The sequence below is a fragment of the Aquila chrysaetos genome, chromosome 1 (genome assembly GCF_900496995.4).
Source record: "Aquila chrysaetos chrysaetos chromosome 1, bAquChr1.4, whole genome shotgun sequence".
Classification (NCBI taxonomy): Eukaryota; Metazoa; Chordata; class Aves; order Accipitriformes; family Accipitridae; genus Aquila; species Aquila chrysaetos.
The window spans coordinates 17,503,228-17,523,017 of record NC_044004.1 but is presented as its reverse complement, the minus strand read 5'-3'; the positions used below and the strand labels follow the sequence as shown (position 1 = coordinate 17,523,017).

The window sequence follows — 19,790 nt, the reverse complement described above, 5'->3', positions numbered from 1 at the left end:
ACCATTCTGTGATTCTATGACAAAAGAATCTGTTTCCTACTTGGTATCTTTTTCTTGGATCCTTCATTTTAAAATCATCATTCCTGTTTTGTTTTGGTTTTTTTTTTTCCATCAGTTGCATCTGCATTATTTGAACTCTAGATTTTGTGCTTCAGAGAGACGGCTGTATGTTTCAAGCTAGTTTATTCCTGAGGTAATCCAACAAAGATATCTGCTAACTTGAGGTGCTGAAAACATAGAATTAGAAAGACAGAAAGTATAGGGTACGCCTGGTATTTTTCAGTCTGTCCTTCTGACCAGGAGGTTATAATTGTACCGTCAGGTTTAATAGCTGTCAATAGATTTATCCTTTATTTAATGTAATTTTATTTCAGATCTATTTATATTTTGGGGCTCCATGACATCTTGTGACACTGAGTTTCATAATTTGATTTATGTAGTTCATACTACATAAAAAAAAAAAAATCCTTCCTATTGCTTTGAATCTTTTGTTCTGATTTTGCCTTAAAGAATTGCCAGCTTTTGCTTTATAGTTGTCTCTAAACACCAGGGAGAGTTACGATTCCTTCAGAAGAAATCATAGGTTTTTCTGTCAGACAATGACTGTATTCAAAACATTAGAACTGAGACCTGTTTTAAATTAAATTGTTTATAATTATAAAGAGTGGTTTCCTTACAGCAGCAGGGTCCTTCAGACTTTACTCTGACTGAATTATTTTCCAGCTAGTTATTAACAGCATTGACAAATCATGTTCTTATGAAGCTAAAACTTGTGTGTGAAATGGTTTTCTTTTCTGTACTTTGGAATTTGGAATCAATCATTAAACAAAAAGCTGAAAATTTGATCAAACTCACACTTCATGCTCATTTCAGATCTTTGAACATTGGTTTCTAGCTTCACAGTCATCGGGATAAGCTTTGTGATTATTCCGAAATGAATGAGAAATAAGGCTATTAGAAAGACACACTCTGATGAACTCGTTAAGTGTTAACATATTTTTATTTGAGTTCCTATTTTGTGCTATTACCAGACAGCAAAAGGCCTTATTTTCATGGTAAATATACATGTGAAATTAGTATTAGACATTTTTCTGTAAGATTTTTGATAGAAATAGTAATCTGGTTTTCTTTGGCGCTGGGAATGTGTGCTTTTAACTGAGGCAAGTAGAAGTAGCAAATTTTCAGCATATTTTAAAAAATGTTTTTCTCTACCCAGATGTGATTCAGGCATTTTCCAGGGTGTGCCAGTCTCAGTGAAGATTTCTGAGATGAGGCAATAGCATGTTTGGGGTGAATTTCAGTTGTTACCCATCTTTGAAGAAGGAGATTAGTCACTGATGCAGGGGAGTGCAGGTAGGCCTGTTATGATAACCAGAGTGCTCTTGGTTGGAGCAGGATTTTTGAAATCTGAGAATAAATAAAATTATCTGTTTGCTTTCTGGAGCTTTCAAAATCAGTTGGGAAGTAAGACACATGATGAGTTTGTTTCTCTCCTGTTTGGTCACTTTTTATCATGTTTCAAATATACAGAAACATTTCACAGAAAAAAAATTCATAAAGGTCACAAGTGCTTTCATACTTGGGACTACTGAGAGGTATATTTAAGCCCTGGCAGACTTTTAACCTTTTCTAGCTTACAATAAGTTTGCCATCCTTTTAAAACCCTTTGATTGTATGGCTTTTGTTCCCCTGAAAGGGGGACAGAGCTGCCTGGTTACTCAAGCAGATGCCAGGCTTCTGATTTGCATTTGATGAAAGCCACTTGTGAAAGCAGAATCAATGCTCAGATTTACAAACAGTAAACGTGGGTATTGGCTTGTCATTTCTTCCTAGGTTGTTGTCCTATAAAGCTGCTCAAGTTCCTCTCTTCGCAAGAACGTCTTCCTGCTATCCTTGCTGCCCATAAACATCATGTTAGATCGAGATGAAGGGTGAGTAATTCTTTTTACCTCCATTATCTGATTTTTTTTTTATTTAACAGCAAAAAAAGAAAAGGAAAAAAAGAATGAAAATGCAGCCACTTAGAATAATGCATTATAAGTTGATGAACCATAATAACCAAACTGTGTGTCTGAAGGGGCCTAATTACAGAACACCAGAGGCACAAGAGGGAGCTTATTGTGGACAACAAAATAGTGCTCTAATAATGCTGTCACTGTACTGAGTATAGCATCAGCATTAATCCATGTGGTTATATCCAGGTAGAGAATGGAATAGAATGCATCAAGAAGAGCAACAGAAATGAGTCTGAAAGGGTTATATATCAAATCAGAGTTAGCAGGGAGAGAGACATTATTTTGAGTGAGGTTAACTGAGAGCAAGATGGCAGTGACTGAACCAGTGTTTCTAAAATAAGGGTGTTTTTGACTAGTCTATGTGTAAACTCCCACTGATTAACACATAAGGAGTGTAGATGTATGTTGAGGTATAGATGAAGAAGTAAGCGAATCAGCAAAGACAGGCATTTGAAACATAATCTATTAGAGTCTTTTTATGCCATGAGATCAGCTGTTACAGACTATATCAAGACCATTGCCCAGTAAGAAGAGCTGTGGATGTATCTTTTCTCCTATTAAAGGGTGTCTATGCTTTTTACTTTGGATATGTGGCATAACATTATTATTTCATGCCTAAGACATCAGTAGAAAAAACACATTGTCAATAATGTGGCCTAATAAAAGGACCATAGGAGAGATGTTGCCATTTCCCTTTAATATGAACTTGAATGAATCTAACTTGCTGTTGCTTGGGTGTCCTACCTCACAAGGCATGTTCCATAAAACCCTGTTCCCTTTGATAAAACATAGCCATTCTAACAGAAAAGCTGAAAGCTTCACATGTACCAGATGAACATGTTTTATAGTGCAGGAGGTCAGATAGAAAACTCACCCACAAGAAATAGGACTGAATATAAATCTCAAGGTATTCAAAAGCTCATTCCTTTGTCTTGGCTATTTCTGTTTTTCTGTACTGCGCAGTGCAGTACAGTGCATGGACTCATGAGCTAGATCTAAATGAGCTGTTGCAAATGTAACTGTTACTGCAGTGTAGGTGGTAAAGCACCTCTTGGGCTAACTTAGCTTTCTTCCTATGATACAGTTGCTGTGCTCAGTACAAGATAAATCAGCTTTAGCAGATTTATGCCATAACAACATCACTGAACTGCTTCCAATGTCTGATCAAGTTTGGCTGGGGCCAGTTTGGATATCTCTGAATGTAGTTTAATCTTTTGTAATTCTAGACAGTTGTATATGTGGGAAGCTTTAACAGATTTATAAATGATCACCTTACTTGTGTCAACTTTTACGCTCACTCTTATTTTCCAAACTCATGTGTGTGCCAAATATGCCAAAACATTTTTCAAATGCAATATTGAGGGGTTATTCCTGTAGGTGAGCAAATACTTTCGTATGTCATAAAATTGCAGCCAAAATGTTAGTTTTTACTCTTGGTTTTATAGTGCAAATATTTGATTAATTTATTTTTCATAATCATAATTTCCCATTTTTTTAAAAGATTATTGCTGTAATATCAGGCAGCTTCCCTTTAAAAAAAACCAAACAACAACATTTCCTCATTTAGTGGCTACTTGCCACTCAGTACATGGGGAGATCAGGTAGGCTGTTGTACAGGGTAGATATCCATATTTGGAACCTGAAGGTAGGAATACCTCCACAGAAACTCCAGGTTTAAAGACTGTTGTTGTTGTTTGTTTGTTTGTTTGTTTGTTTGTTTTTTTAATATATAAAATAAGAAGCAAGGTTGTGTTACTTGGTCTCTTCTAGGCCTGGCTTTTAGTCCTCAAGTACGATTCTGGTTTAAAGCCTGACTGCAGGAATCAGGACATGAATTTGATTGGCTCAATTACGTGAAACTTCATACTTTGTCTGGTTGTTTAATTTCACAGACTATAAAGTGGAAAGTTTTCATCCTGAAGTCAAGTATTATGGTATACCTATATCCATTGCAATGCAGGCGTACATGATATATTGTAAGGATGGCCAAGTGAAACCTGTAGTGAGAACTGGCCTGGTGTGTGGAAATTTGACTGGTTATATGTCAATATAAATAGTTAATGTAAGTAGTTATAGTGAACTCTCTTGGCTCAAGATATTACTGTTGCCTTCTCCAAGGAGATTTGAATCTACTTATGTGCATTTATTTGGGGGTCAGATCATCCCCTGGCTAAACTATTTATACCTGCTCAGTTTTTAGGTTGTAGGCATTCTAAAACACTTAGAATTCAGGACCAAAGTTTGGAACAGCCTTGGATAGCTGTAGGCACCAGGAAACAAATAAAGGAACAGTTTTTCATGTAGAAATATGATCAGGAGACAGGGATGGATAAGCACTTCTTCCAGGCAGCCAAAATCTTTTCAAACTGTTGTGGTTTAACCCCAGCCAACAACTAAGCACCACACTGCTTGCTCCCACCCCCCGCCAGTGGGATGGGGTAGAGAATTGGAAAAAAAAAGGTAAAACTCATAGGTTGAGATAAAGACAGTTTAATAGGACAGAAAAAGAAAGGATAATAATAATGATGATGATGATAATAATAACATACAAAACAAATGATGCATAATACAATTGCTCACCACCCGCTGACCGATGCCCAGCCAATCCCCGAGCTGTGGTGTCCCCCAGCCAACTCCCCCCAGTTTATACACTGGGCATGACATCATATGGTATGGAATACCCCTTCGGCTCATTTGGGTCAGCTGTCCTGGCTGTGTCCCCTCCCAGCTTCTTGTGTACTCGCAGCCTCCACTGGCAGGGCAGTATGAGAAGCGAAAAAGTCCTTGACTTAGTGTAAGCACTGCTCAGCAAGAACTAAAACATCACTGTGTTATCAACATTATTCTCATCCTAAACCAAAACACAGCACTATACCAGCTACTGGGAAGAAAATTAACTTTATTCTAGCCAAAACCAGGACACATACTCATGAGAACCAGTTCTCTGACGGTACTATAGCAGCTGTACCCCGCTTTTCCCTTTCTCTACTGTCTTCCAGTTGCACCAAGTAGCTGAACTTTCTTTTCAGTTAACAGATTCCACTACAAACTTTACTCTCTTACAGTTCTCTCCCTTTTCTGTCATTGACTCAAAGCCAAATACTTCTTAATGGCTTTCCCAAGTTAGGTTTCTTTCTTGTTCTTGTTTCGCATACTATGTGTATATCTCTTCCAGCCTTTATCATTCCCATTTCATGCCCCCTCTTCATGTGCCTCTTACCTGACAGCTCTTTTGTGACTCAATTCTTACGGGCCAACTCTTCCCTGCACTTGAAAATTGACTCTTTTATTTTGGCACTGCCCACCTCACTCCCTCTTCAAGTCTCTTATTAAATCCATTTCTCTCATTTTACCACCCTTCACCGCATCTGCTCTAGTGCAATCCAGTTCTTAGTTGTGTATGTGTCTGAAAACAAAAGAACCAAACCCCTATAACTATAAAGGAAAAAAAAAAAAAGACTCAGAACACCATCCTGCAAATAAAAATCCTTCTAGAGTGATCTGTATGCTCCCTTACCCCATCAGTCATCATTTCTTCATGATTATCTTGCCAAGATTCCACACTCTTCAGATCGGGGACCTGACTTTCTGAGTTGTCTGTAAAGTGCGATCTTTTACAACACACTGTGAAAACCGACAGACTTGTTTTGTTGGGAACACAGTTGTTTGTCTATGTATTCAGAAAGAGAGTTAGAGTGAAAGTTCATTTTCTGTGATCTCTTTTGTATTTCAGATGGAACAGATGGCTGAGCAAAATAAACATCTGTATGTGAACTGTAAAGTGTTCATGTGTTAGTCTGTGCCAATGTAAAGGGTGACCTGGACATCAATACTTATCCACAAACTATTTCTGGGGGAAGATTAGGAAAATTTTGATTTAACACATAAATCAGTAGAAATTTGCTGAGAACTAACAAAAAAAAGAAGAAATCACTGGCTATTTCTGTGGCATCAGTAACGTGCTTGGCCCCATACTATACAAAACAGCTACAAGCATCTCTGTTCTCACAGGATTTCTTTTATAATCATTTTACTGTAAGCATTCCTGTAAGCTAAGGCAAAGAGGAAGTCAAGGGCACTGTCTGTTACCTGCTGATCATCTGGTGTCCTTGCATCTACTTTTTGATGCATGAAAATTACAATACAACTAACTGAAACATGCTAATAATTGCATTAGCTGATATTTGTGTGGTCATGCCCCAGAATTTCTGTTGCATTCAGTATTTGATCTATGACTTCTTCAGTGAAATTGGACTCTCCAGCTTTATTTTGATTCTCTTCTCTCTGGTTTAGGGAAGAGTTCATGTAGCATGCAGATATTTCAGTTAGTTTTCTATAGCCCTTCTGCTGTCACTACATTTTAAAAAAGGGATAATTTCTCTTTAATACTGAATAACATAGGCAAAGTTTGTAAGGGAAGAGTATATCTTCTATTAGACCTACTGATGCCATGGCGGCGGTGTGGGTGAGTTATAGGCAAGTTTTTGGATGCAGATGCTCTACTATAATGTATTCAATAGTTATTCCCCATTGTCCTATCCATTTCTCTGTGCTATGCCTGAGGTTTTGTATTGCTGTATCTGTTTTGTTTGACTAACACATAACTGTATTGTAGAAATTGTTACAAGTTGAGAAGAAGGATTTGACATCTGGGTATGGAATAATTGATGCTTTTGACTCCTGGAAAATTGTTAGAGGCTATTTGCTCTTATTTGGTGGTTGCTGCTTGGATCATGGGGAGGGCTGTGGTTTAACCCAGCAGGCAGCTAAACACCACAAAGGCGTTTGCTCACTCCCCTGCAGTGGGATGGGGGAGAGAATCGCAAAAAAGGTAAAACTCGTGGGTTGAGATTAAGACAGTTTAATAGGACAGAAAAAGAAGGGAAAATAATAATAATGATAAAAGAATATACAAAACTAGTGATGCACAATACAATTGCTCACCACCCGCTGACTGATGCCCAGCCAGTCCCTGAGCAGTGGGCCACCATCCCCGAGCCAACTCCCCCCAGTTTTATTGTTCAGCATGACATCATATGGTATGGAAGACCCCTTTGGCTTGCTTGGGTCAGCTGTCCTGGCTGTGTCCCCTCCTAGCTTCTTTGTACTCGCAGCCTCCACTGGCAGGGCAGTATGAGAAGCTGAAAAGTCCTTAACTTAGTGTAAGCACAACTAAAACATCACTGTGTTATCAACATTATTCTCATCCTAAACCAAAACACAGCACTATAGCATCTACTGGGAAGAAAATTAACACTATCCCAGCCAAAACCAGGACAGGGAGAAAGTTATTTCCCTGTTCTAAGTACACTGGCAGAAACAGAGGGGTTTGTTTTTACTTTTCCTTCCCTCTCTTTTTCTAGGGAATGTAATGTGAACTCCTAGTCTCTTATCCAACAAAGATGACAATCTGCAAGCCTGGAGTCTCTACTTCTGTAATTGTTGTTTGATTCAACAGTTATAGATATACACAATAATCAAAATTATTAGCAGTGAAAATAATGTAACTTTCATAACCTTACTTTTTATATTTTCAAGATAAAAACCTGTTGTGATAAATAGGGCTGCTGAACCATCTCAGAACTTGTTTTAGGTTGGATTGTAGCATCTTGGATGAAATCCTGATTCTACAAAGGTCAACAGCAGAGTGCCAGTTGACATTGATAGAGCTAGGAATTCAATGGAGCGGCAATTTCTGACGCACTTGACCAATTTTAGGCACAGATATATTTAAATGAGGACCCCAACAATGGAAGTTTTTATATGCTTGTTTAATGCACGTATTCTGAGCTGAACTTAAACAGAAGCATAACGTGCTTATTTATTTACAAGACTAAATTTTTTACTGAGGTGGACTGAATTCAAAAGTTATTTTCATTGCATACCTAGTCCTACTTTTAATGTCAGTTGAGTCTGGCTGAGGAGTTTTATTTCAATGGTAAGACCAAGATCCCAAGATTTTAGAAACTAGGAGACCCCAGTACCAAATCTAAAGATCTCAAGGGTTTTATCTGCACATAGAGTTCTATTTTTTTTTAAAAGAACTTACCTTTGTTCTATTGCAATAAATTGAAATTCAAAAGTGGCGTTAACACTGTTGTAATAAATCAGTCTTGCCTTGCAGTAGTGAGGAATAAAGAACAAATTAGGGCATAAAAAACTCCTTAGATGTATTCATAATACCAGAGCAGCCAAACTTCTGTTCCTGAAATCTTTGATACTTTACTTATCTCCCATTTACCTTGGACTCAATTTCAGCTTTATCTAGTTCTTTTGCAACAGACAACAAACTCCATTTGATGCTCTCTTCTGATTTAAGATTTCTGGACAAAATTGGTACGTAACTTCAGTATCCTTGGTGCTCTTATTTCTTTTTCCTTCAGGTCTTTGAGGAAGCTGAGTGCTAAACTAGTCTGTTGCAGATAACAGAAAAAAAGGAGGAGTAAAATAATGAAAGTTGATTTTGGTGCACTAGGCATACCTAGTTTTCATTTTCAAAACTCTTTTTTTCTGTTTCTGATTAAAGCCACCCAAACCTGTTTGTTTTAATTCTGTATTCAAAGGAGAAATTAAAAACATACAAATCATTCTAAATGGATGCTGTACAAAATTGAAGTCAGCTTTAGAAAGAATAAGAGGCATGAAATTCAGGACTTGGAAACAGTACACCATGCTAAGGCCGTCATTCAGGCACATAAAGTACTTTTCTTTAAACCTTAACGAGCAAAGCTGGAATCTGTCTCAAATTTTTCCTAAGTCAGATTTTTCCTTCCTTAGCTGTTCTTGACTAAATTGCATTAAACAATTGCATTGCTTGTCTGCCACACAGCTGCAATGTTAGGAGGCACTTATGTTCCACTGTGTATAAATAGCACAAGGAGGACTTCCTGTTTCATTTGAGGGTGTAAGTGTCTTCCCCTTCCCCAGCTGTCAAGAAGAAGAAAAGAGTAAAGAATACAAAAAGTTTCAGCAAAGCAAGAGGGATGAAACGTAATGTTCTTGGGGGTGTACTTCTCTGGGGCAAATCAACATTCATCATGCTTTTACTTGAAATGGGAAATGAAAAATAGAAAAGAATGCAAAACAATAATTTAAATGGAAAATATTGTGTTATTTTGAAAAATACTACATTAATTTCAGTTTTTCAGCTGGATTTGCTTTTTAATAATACTTTCTATTTCAGTCTTCTGTGTTTATTTTTTTATCACATACTTTTCTCAATGTACTTGATTGCCATTAGGGTGGATATAAATGATAAAAATTAAAGGAGCTAAAATTTATGTAAAATTATCTGGAAACCACTTGGGAACAAAACAGTACTAGAAGCAGATATGCAAAAGCCTACATGTTAAAGTTCATCAGGCTTTCTCCCTCTCAGAAAAATAGAACAAAGAGTAGGATCAGGAGCCATATTTATCATCAGTCTAAAAGTATTTAAATCTGATGGTGGCAAGCCAGAGGACTCCCTCTTTCCTCAGCTACTTGAATGGATCACAGTGATATAACTAGCTGTTAACCGTAGGATCAGAATTTTTCTTAATCCAAACAAATCAAACACCATGGCAGATGTGAGAAGCACAAGTACCTTTTGTTGCATGTGAGAGTAATATGAGGAGAGCAGCTGCAGAAGCTGCAGTTTCAAGTGGACAAGAGTAGGGTGTTGTAATCTGTTTTAGAAGCAAGGAGGGAATGGATTACTGCAGTCTGAACTACAGCTGAAAGGAGATGTCTTGACCTTGCAAAGCAAGCATGGGAGGAAAAAAGTTCACTCATCTTCAGATATCAGCAGACAGCCATATGTCTGACTACACCTCAGTCATGTGAATCTATTTAAACTAAATGCAGAAGTATCTGCTAATTTGAAATTGGAGGCAGCTTTGTGGTTTCTTCATATTGTTTTCTGCAGGCAAAATTACTTATGAGTTATATTAGCTGGGAAGCAGAAGCAGTCCTCATTCAAGGTTTGTGACTGTATAACTAGGCACGGGCACGGGCACTTTATTTTAAATCTGTGGAAAGCACATCTACCGGTAAGCTGGTAGCAGTTCATTCTAAAACCTTTCTAGTGGATTTGCAGGCATAGTTCAGTCAAAAGTGGTAGTGTCATTGCAGTTCCCAGGATCCAGCCAGGAGTCCCTGAGGCAGATGGTAAGGTATTCTGAAGGTCTAAAAATTTCCAACAGTTCCTCTTTTCCCCATACAAAATTGAAGACTGTGTCAATGCTAAGAGAAGGGGGCAGGGTCTGTGAGCAAAGCCCTAATTATATGGGAGATCTTGCTACCTTGCTTTTCTATAAGCAAATGTTGAACATTCAGATTTTGCCATGTATGAGGCACCACTGTCCATCTTGAAAGTCCCTGTTTGAAGTTAGGCAGAATCAACCTGTCAAGTCTAGAGATCTGGTTGGAGTGGGGCTGGAAAGGGGCTGCTAAAGAAATGTTTGGGCTACTAAAGGACTTCTCCCTTGAAGTGTGCACTATTGCTGATGAGTTTGAGTGAAGAACCAATCTTTGACTATTATTAGGGCAAGTGTAAGGATTAGGGTTGGGAGAGAAGTGTATGGATAGTGCTGATTCTGGTTGGACTGGAAATGGGCTGATGAGGATCAGATGTAAAAAAGGGTACGTGAACAGGGATTTAATGTCTTTATTATAATCAGAAGGGCTGATTATAAGGGCTGTACAAAAGGGCTTTTCTAATTTTGAGGTTGCAGGTTTTGTGATCAGTAAAATACTCTTTCGATTTGTGTAAAATGCATAAATGGCAGAGCCTTGGATATTGTACACTTCAAGCCTAAATTAATGCATAGGTATTTATGCATTAGTTATATTGTATTTTTGTGTGCACTATATTGCATTCAAGCATTATTGGCTTATTAATACTTAACATTTTTTAAATGTATGAAGTGCTTTTGAATTGTTTCTGAGATTTGGCTTCAGCACAGATTGTGTTGGATATAACTTGATGTGGCCCTGGAAACGGACAGCATCAGGGAAGGCAAAATAATTTTGGCAGTTCTGTTAGCTGTTAACTTGGTTTAAGCATTTCCTTCCCTTGATCTAGTCACTCATTTCTGACCAAATTTAATTCCCTCGGTTGTGCTTATATGAAACGGATCACCAAATATCTTTTTGGATTGATGTGGTTCTCAGTGTAGTCCCATCAAATGTTGAGGTAGTCATGGGAATTAAAGTTAGGCAGACTTGCTTAGTAGAATTTTGCTGCTTAGAGATGCGGTTTTGAAATTCTGGATTTAGGCAACGTATCATCCTTTTTCTTGGCTTTTTGTTCACAGTTCCGCATGCCTACCCTCTGCCGCATCACTGCAGCTGCCAGTGCAGCTGGTTTGGGGTCATGTTATGAATCAGATCTTCTAGTGGCTTATCAGCAAAAAAAATCGGGGTAGCAATTCCTGCATTTAACACTAGATCTAGCAATGATTATACCACTAAAACCAAAGCATGAGATTTTTTTTACTATGTCTCTGCTGCTCCTGTATCTCCAAGAAAATGTTTTTAAGAGAAACTCCCTGATTTAAAAATAGAGTTCTGACCTTCGCTGGCCAGTGATATTCTCCAGAATTCCATGAAATATTTTTATTTTTACCTTTGCACCTAGGTACCATTAACAAATTGGAATTTACACCAAACAAGAAAACTGATAAAAGAGCCTGAATCATGACTAATGAAATGTATTCCTGAGCATGACCTTTCTTTTCAACCAGCAAGCAATAAAGGCTTTATGCTTGCAAAGCCACATGTTGAACCAAAAGAGCAATAAAATTAGAGACAATAGAGGACTTGTCAGTTTTGTCAATTTTAACAGGCCTACACTCCTCATCAACAAGTCCAATATCAGTTGAGTGTATTTTCACTACATTACACTCAATTTTGTTGAACTTAGCGGTAAGGTCATTAGGCAAAACCACCTAGGAAAGTATCTAAGGGTGGATGCAAATAAATAATAGATATATGTTACAAGGTTATGTTCCTGAATCTTAATGTTCTGTTTCATTTTGGGAAAAAGTTGAATTTTTACATGGACATGAGGGCTTTCTTATTAAACTGTGTACATTTCATTTTATGAAACATCAAGAAAGACTTTCACTCCCCACCCTAGTGCCTGTGCACCTGGTTTCTTTAGCAATCCTGTATTTCAGATCACAACTCTGCAAAATAGCAGAGGCATTCCAGATTTTTTTATTACCTCTGGATATTTAGGGTATTTGCACTGATACCATAGGAGTTGCGCAGCAATAAGGTAAACATCTATTTAATACCTACAATACCTGTGCTGTATTATAAAGCTATGATTAATGATTTTTCTGTTGTAATTAGAGCTAACAAGTGTGTGATCACCTCACTTCAGATGTAATCTACAGTAATTAGCAAATACATAAATTATGCTTTGAATAGATACTGACCTTTCTTTCACTGTTTATAAAGAAAGATACCACATGAAGAAGGCTGTAAATCTTAATACAAATTAAAATCAAGTTCTTACTTCAATTTAAGGTGTAAATAAGAGATGTTACAATATACAGCTGGTTATTTTAATGTCAAACATGTCCTGCTGAACTTTCTGCAAGGTCACAGCCAGCCCACATCAGAGATGGAAACAAAACTGAAGACCTGCCAATTTAAGACTATGGTTTTCATTGTTTTTCCTTTTTGTGGACCCCTAAAGGTTTTCCAGCAGTGATTCTGACTCTTAGAAATTTCATGAAGGTCAAATAATGGCTATTTTTCACTTCTCATGGATCCCTTAGCAATACTACATAGACTCAGGGCCAGGGTGAAAACTGCTTATCAAAGACCAGTCACACACACAGCAGTTTTCTTGACTTCAGGAATCTATCCTGTTTCTCCATTTAAAAGTAACCACTGTCTTGCCGGTAGATTAAATCAACTAAAACTTTTGTTCCTCTTCAAATTTATCTACATTCTGTACAAACCAGATCAAGGTAACTGTCTAGTCTCATCAGTTATCTTGCTGGCAGTGAGGAAAAGACATAACAGGTGAAATGTGGGACCTTTTCCTTTCTCTGATCTTGGTGCAGTGTGGCTTGTTTTGAGGACTTTTCCAGGGCTATTTGATTGGGGTGATCAATTGGTCTCTGTTGGAATTTTTTCCTCTTTCTTTGAGGGGACCTCATACTAGGTTGTGGTACAAATAGGAGCACAAGTGAAGTCTAATGGAATAGTTACGGGGGAAATAGCTTGTAGCAAGCAGAAGTAACACAGCTGGATTTATTTTTGGGTGTAACAAGCCACACATTTCTGACACTGCCAGTCGCTGTGCTGGATATTTTTTTATCTGTCAAAGCTGCAGCTGTCATCTTTTGGTATGACAAAATTCTTAAACCTTCTCTGTCATCAGTCCCCAGTTTTCCTTATCTCAGAAATTCAAAGAGCAAGTAGTTTTCTTTTGTATTTCTGAATACTTTTTCTAGTGCACCTGTCTTGAAAACTCCCAGGAACACATATAGCTTTTCTGGCTCTGTGGTTAATGATCTCTTTCCTGCTGGTCATGGACATCTCTCCTTTCACTCAAGTTCTTTTTCAGCTACTTTAGCCATCTGCGATTTTAACTGTTTTGTGCAAACATCCTTGCACAAATCAGCATGGTTTGTCCAGTTTGGACATTACAAGCCTGATTCTCTACTGTGTTGAGACTTGGAGTCACTTTCTCTGATGAGAAATGAATACAAAGTGAAGATAAGGGAGACTGATGCAGAATTCACTGTCCACTTGTTCCTATGATACTAAAAAAATAGTTTTCTTCCACCATAAGTATAATCCGAGATATATTGCAGAAGGAATTGGTGGTCCTGCTTTTTAACTGTGCATTTGTGGTGGAGTCACCATCCCTGGAGGTGTTCAAAAAATGTGTAGACATGGCACTTCAGAACATGGTTTAGTGGGCATGGTGGTGTTGGGTTGACAGTTGGACTTGTTGGTCTTAAAGGTCTTTTCCAACCTAAACGATTCTATGATTCTATGGTTCTATGATTTGTCTTTTGATCTAGAGTGTACATCTTCTGCTAATCTCTTCTACTATGGAGTTGCCAAGATTTTTCTTCCTTAAACTTTTTTCTATTTTGACTAATCTCAACTTCTGGGAACTTTCCTAAAGTTTACTTGTGTGCATCTTTTTAACTTTTTATATTTCAGGTGCAGTGTAAAGCATTTTACAAATCTTAAGACCCAGTGAAAAGCTGGAAAGGAGAAATGATTCTCAGGAAGAAGGTGGCATCCTTTCCTCCTGAAGCAAAGACTGTTTCCATAATGTTGATCAGTGTTACTGCAGCTTGCCCAACTTCTGTGTTAGTGCCACTTGGGAAAAGATTATTATGTGGACAGTATGTCACAAAGTAAAGGTGACTTACAGATTGGAGCTAGCTGCCTTATTTGGGGAACATAGGCACCTGCACAGCTCTTCCCTAGTCATATAATATAGAATTTATGACCAATACTGGACAAGGCCTCTGAGAAGACTGTAGTCTTTTCAGCATTCCCCTGCATCCACAAGTCATTGATCCAGGTAGTTATAAGTAACCAAATAATTTTTATTCTGGAGTAGTATGTCCAGATAGAGAGAGATCTGCTCTGGAGCAGGTTAAGTGGAATAACTTATTCTAATATAGCTATGTCAGTGAGTCTTATCTATATCAGCAAGAACTTGGACCAGAATAAGCATAACACTGGAGCAGTTGCAGTCTATTCTGGTAATTATCTTCTTTGGATGAGATGGAAAACTGGGATTCTTACAACTAGGGAGTGTTCCCTGTCCTCTGAACATTGTTCATGTGTAGGAATGCTCTGCCCCAGAGCCTTTCCAGGTTTCACTGGGTAATTACATTCTACCTGTCCAAATGGTTTCTTCCCTGTTTGTGAAAAGCATCCTTTCCTTTCTTTTTGAATTGCAGCATATTGTTCTTTAAAGCAGATGTAGCATTTCTATGTAAATTTAAATGACCCCATAGCTAATGTCAGTATTTGTTTGTTTTATGTCCTCCTGCCACACCCTAGAGTTTTTGCGGTGGCGGTTTCGTCCACAGTCAACATTATTTTTTTGTAACGTAATCCAACAGTTTTGTGAAAATCGGTCCTCTTCAAGCGCTGTTCCTTTAGTACTTGGTCACTAGGTGTCAGTACTGATCTAGAAGAAAAGCAAAGCTTTGCTTCCATTTTTGTTTTAAATTTCTACAAAGCAGAAAATCATTTGTATATTAGAACTTTTGTATACCTACGGACTCCATAGCATGGTCTGTAAGGAGTCATTGTGTTCCCCAACTTCAGCAAAAAGTCTGCTATCCAATCCACTTTTAACTACACAAGGAAGAGTTAATTTTTTTTTCTCCCCGGTATGTTAGCTGTTTTGAACACAGAATGATTTTAGCTGCTGTTCAAATCCAGGACCATAACTGTAAAAGGGACAATATTTTACTTTTTTTGAAAGGAGTACAGAAAACGAGGTTGTAACAGATTAAAAAGTCAGACTATATACGCAAAAATCAATTGTCAGAATACACTTCCTGCTTGAAATTTCATTTGGGGCTTCTGGATTCCCGTTCGTGTGTTAGAATCAGTAGTTAGAAGGATTAATCAGCCTACGCATGATATATGGTGATCTCAAGCAAGGCTGGAAAAATCAGACTTAAAACCTGATTAAGTATTGAATGGTCTGGCCTTTTACTGTTGTATGTAGGAGAACTAAATTTGAATCTGGACATAAATCTTGTTCACTTGTTCACTGATAGCTCTTGGTAAACGTGAGGCACCATTTTGGAATGTATGCTGCTATTCTAAGAAAATGAACTTTGGCCTTTTAGTGAAGGAAAACCTGCTTCCTTTGCTGCAGTGCTGTATAAACATCTCCTACTCATGTCTATTCTCTGCTCTTGGGATTCAACAGAGCTTAAGAAAAATATTTTAATGGAGACTGATTTCTAACCCCTGCTGTCCACCTCAAGAAATAAATGTCTAATGATTACATTCACATTTCTTCTCTTCTAATCATTTAATGATCAGCAATTGACAGCAAAATGGCCCACTTGAAGGGGAAGACCAGGGGGGATGTTAAGTGATCCCTTCATGGAAGAAACTAACTATGTGTTTTGTCAGTCTCCCTTTTTTTTTGTTGAGAAAAGCTGAATTCTATGTGCCTGAGACACCTTGTGCTCTACCTGGGAGTGGCAAGTTTTTAAACAGAGGTAAGTGGTGGTTTAGCCCTGCCTGTTGCAGATGCTTTTGAATACAAAGATATTTTCATGGCACTGAGGAAAGAGCTCAGTTTTCAGCTCATCGTGTTGTACCTGCAATGTATGGCTATAGTGCTTTGGGGATCTTTTTGGCTATTCAGGAAAATTAGCCCAAGCACTGCTGAAGCAGTATTCAAAAGAATTTTTTTGTGTAAAGCCTTACCAGAAGAGGATCACTTTATTTGCCCTGCTACTTCATCAGCTATCTTAGAGCTGATGACTGCTAACAGACTTGTGATTATACTGTTAATAAAACAATTTCTAGGTAAAGGTTTTCCTGGCTTGTCACTGAGTAAATCTGTGGGTGCCTGATAGGTACCTTTGCTTGTTCATGGAGTCCTTGCTGATTTATTTTAGAGGGCATCGCCCAACTTCCCTATCCTGACACGGAAACTGGAAGGAAGGATTTAATGCACCTTTCCAAATGTTACGATGTAGAGTTTCTTTCTAGAATCACGGGTTCATATCCCCAGAGGCTGACTCAGCCCCTTTGCTGACTGAGGCACATAAGCTTAGAATTGAGGAAGTCTTCGTGTTAATCTTCTGAAAATAACCATAATAACAGAAGTCCTGTGTCCATACTGAGCAAGCTAATAATTCTCCATACTTCTCTGTCAAGGTACCTCTCCTTTCTTCCTTTTTGTCTTCTCCTAATAATGACCATTATTTACAAATTTAGTTTCCTCAGTGCGCACGTTGTTCCTACAAGAAGTCTCAGGCAATGTCACAACCTCAAAGGTAAAATCAGCCCCCATGTACTAAACCATGCAAATACTGAGAAAGGGAGAAATCAGACTGCTCTGCCAGAAAAGGAAGGGAGACAGAAGTATGTAAGAACAGTCACAAAATGATTTTGCGAACCACAGTCTATGGAGCTTCAGTTGGATCACCCATCAATAGCTCCAAATTTATGTTCTTTTAAAGGTATTTGCTCCACTTTTTCCTCCTCTGGCTTTCATATGTCCTATGTACATAGAAAATTCTGAATTCCCTCCCCAAGGAGCCAAGAAAATGTTTCCTTTAAATCTGCGACAGCAACAGTACTGTTGTCCATGTGTTTAATAAGAGCAGAATTACAGTAATGTTCCTGTAACATGTGAGCAAATATAGTAAGTATTTCCACAATGGCTACAGCTGGGATTTTGTAGTGCTCACTGCTTTAACCAGTTTAAATAAAGCAAGGCAAGTCTGAACCTAAAAACCCCAGTCTGATTTGCTAAACAAGTTCTGTCCTGACTCTTTGTGTATATCCTAAATCTTCCTCCAGCTGTTAGTCAAAACAAATGCATAATTAAGGAGAACTACCCCTTATTACAGTTTAATTTCCTGATAAAGACATTAAATTAAATTAAAAGGAATTTCCCCAAAAGCCCCCATTCCAAACCGAATCTCTGCACTAACAAGCTATTAGATTTTTTGCAAAACAGAATAGCAAACAAAAAAAAAATCTACTTTCGGGCTTTTAGATTTGTGCAGTTTAATTGTTGGTCTGTTTCCCTGATAAGGTGAGACTAGTCCCATGTCACTAGGGGAATGGTATCCTGCTGTGTTTTTCCATCCTCATTTACAATGATTATGTTATCAGGCTAGCCAGGCAAAAGGGTGGAGCAACTATAATTTCAAAGCAGGATTAGGTTGAAATAACGAGGTCACCAAGTTGTGGTTGTCATGGCAACGTCACATCTAAGAATATGGGATGCTTCTAGGAGATGAGGCAAGCCTGGAGTCTCTCTCCCTTTGCACAAAATCCCAGACTATTTCTGTAAAATTGCTTAATTGCTTTTAAACATTTTTTTTTTTCAAAGTGGCTTTTGCCACAACAATGAATCCAAATTGTACTTCTTTTTATTGACAGTGTCTTAAGGATGTGTTTATCTCTGATCTGCTACTGATTCTGTTTTCCTGTCATCCTCTGAGTATGTATTTTGGCTGTCTCTGAAAGATCTTTTGTTTTAAATATATTACAAAAGCTTTAGGTAATTCAACCGCTGCTCAGGTGTTTTGATTTTCTCTGAGAGTTCACAATCTTTTGAAATACAGGGTTCTCTCTCAGGTCATATACTGCCCTGGGACCGCTCCCACACCCACAAATAAGAGACAGTGTTCTGCTGTTAACTCTTGGATTTCCATGCTACTGATAGTTTGTATCCATTTCTTAGTACTGTTTTATGTTTTTAAAAATATGTGTTAAAATCTTTTTTTCTGGTGGTAGCACCTAAAAATTATTATTTTTAAACACATTATTTGTCATTGTTTCAAGTTGTATTGGATAGGATAAATTTGAGTGGTTGTAGAGCCTTACTTCACTGTGTCACTGCTTGTCACAGGCTTTCATGGGAACTTCGTGGCACAAACTCCTGACAAGCATGGTAGGAAGCAGCTGCATTGTGTGTGGTTTTATTTTATTGTGTAAAATCTCACCAAAAAGACTTTATTTTCCTTTCTCAACTTTTACCTATGCTTTAATATTGGTGTAACATTATGACATAAATCTCACAACACACATTTCTATTGAAATCAGTTTGATTTTTGTGCTTTTTCATTGCCAAACATCTACTGCTGTCAGTATAATGTAGTATTTAAGCATGCCAGGCTAAGGGATTTGTGGAATAAGGGAGTAAGTTACAAAAAATATAAAGGAGCTGGGGTAGACTGTAATGGTAGGCTATGGGTTTTATTACGTAGTTTGGGAGCACTGAAGCCTGAATTGTCCACAAGATCTTCTCTAAGTTTTTCTTCAGTGACTGGGGCACTTTTGTTCCTGGGCACCTGAGCTCCACATACTATGGGGTCTCTGTGTTGCAGAAGTCTCCCCAGTGGTGTAAGTTCCATCCTATTCTTTACATATCAGCCTAGTTACATGGAACTTGCAGCAACATAATGGATCTGGAGACCACTACCTTTTCTCAGTTTTTGGTTGAAAGAAGCAGGTAGACATTCAGACAGTCATAAACACAGAGAATGATCACATAAGGCCCATTGCTGCGGGTCTTATATGAAGTTGTAGGATAAAGGTTCCTACAAACAGGAAACATACTGAAAAAAGCTGGGTTTTTTATAATACTATGAGAAAATTATCAAACCTGCCGTATATATAGTTTCTTTGATAGGGCTTCTGGTTCAAAAAAAATTAAAGCAGACAGAAAATACCACATTCAACATCTTGTTTCAAGCACATGAGATGCAAGGTCTAAGGGCAGATGGTGTTTTTAGACAACCTGATTTTTGACTGACATCAGAATGCCTTCATAGGACAGTATGGATATTTTCTGTTTCCCTTCTTCCCCTTTCCCTCCACTATCCAGTTTAGACCTTGTGAAAAGTGTGGCACCTTGCACTTTGCTGACATGCTGGGGAGCAGGGTCTATGCAAAGTGGATGATTTCCATCAACAGTGAGACTGATTGCTCAGTTCTGAGAATAAAAGGAGAAAGAAATCCCAGCTTTGCTGTGGAATGTGCTGTTTAACCAACTGGTAGCAGAGTACTATTTGGTCTCTGACTTTGTTTGGA

The 19,790-nt window shown here is 38.0% G+C and overlaps 1 protein-coding gene across 1 annotated transcript in view; it reads left to right on the top strand.

The window, feature by feature from the left end:
• The first annotated feature begins 1,896 nt into the window (after positions 1-1,896).
• The window catches only part of LDB2 (LIM domain binding 2), a 390,737-nt gene continuing 372,843 nt past the window's right edge, over positions 1,897-19,790 (top strand). Inside the window, exon 1 of the mRNA XM_030020920.2 lies at positions 1,897-1,931. Within this exon, the coding sequence (XP_029876780.1) occupies positions 1,912-1,931 (20 nt within the window). The 5' untranslated portion in view covers positions 1,897-1,911. The remainder of the gene's footprint in view (positions 1,932-19,790) is intronic.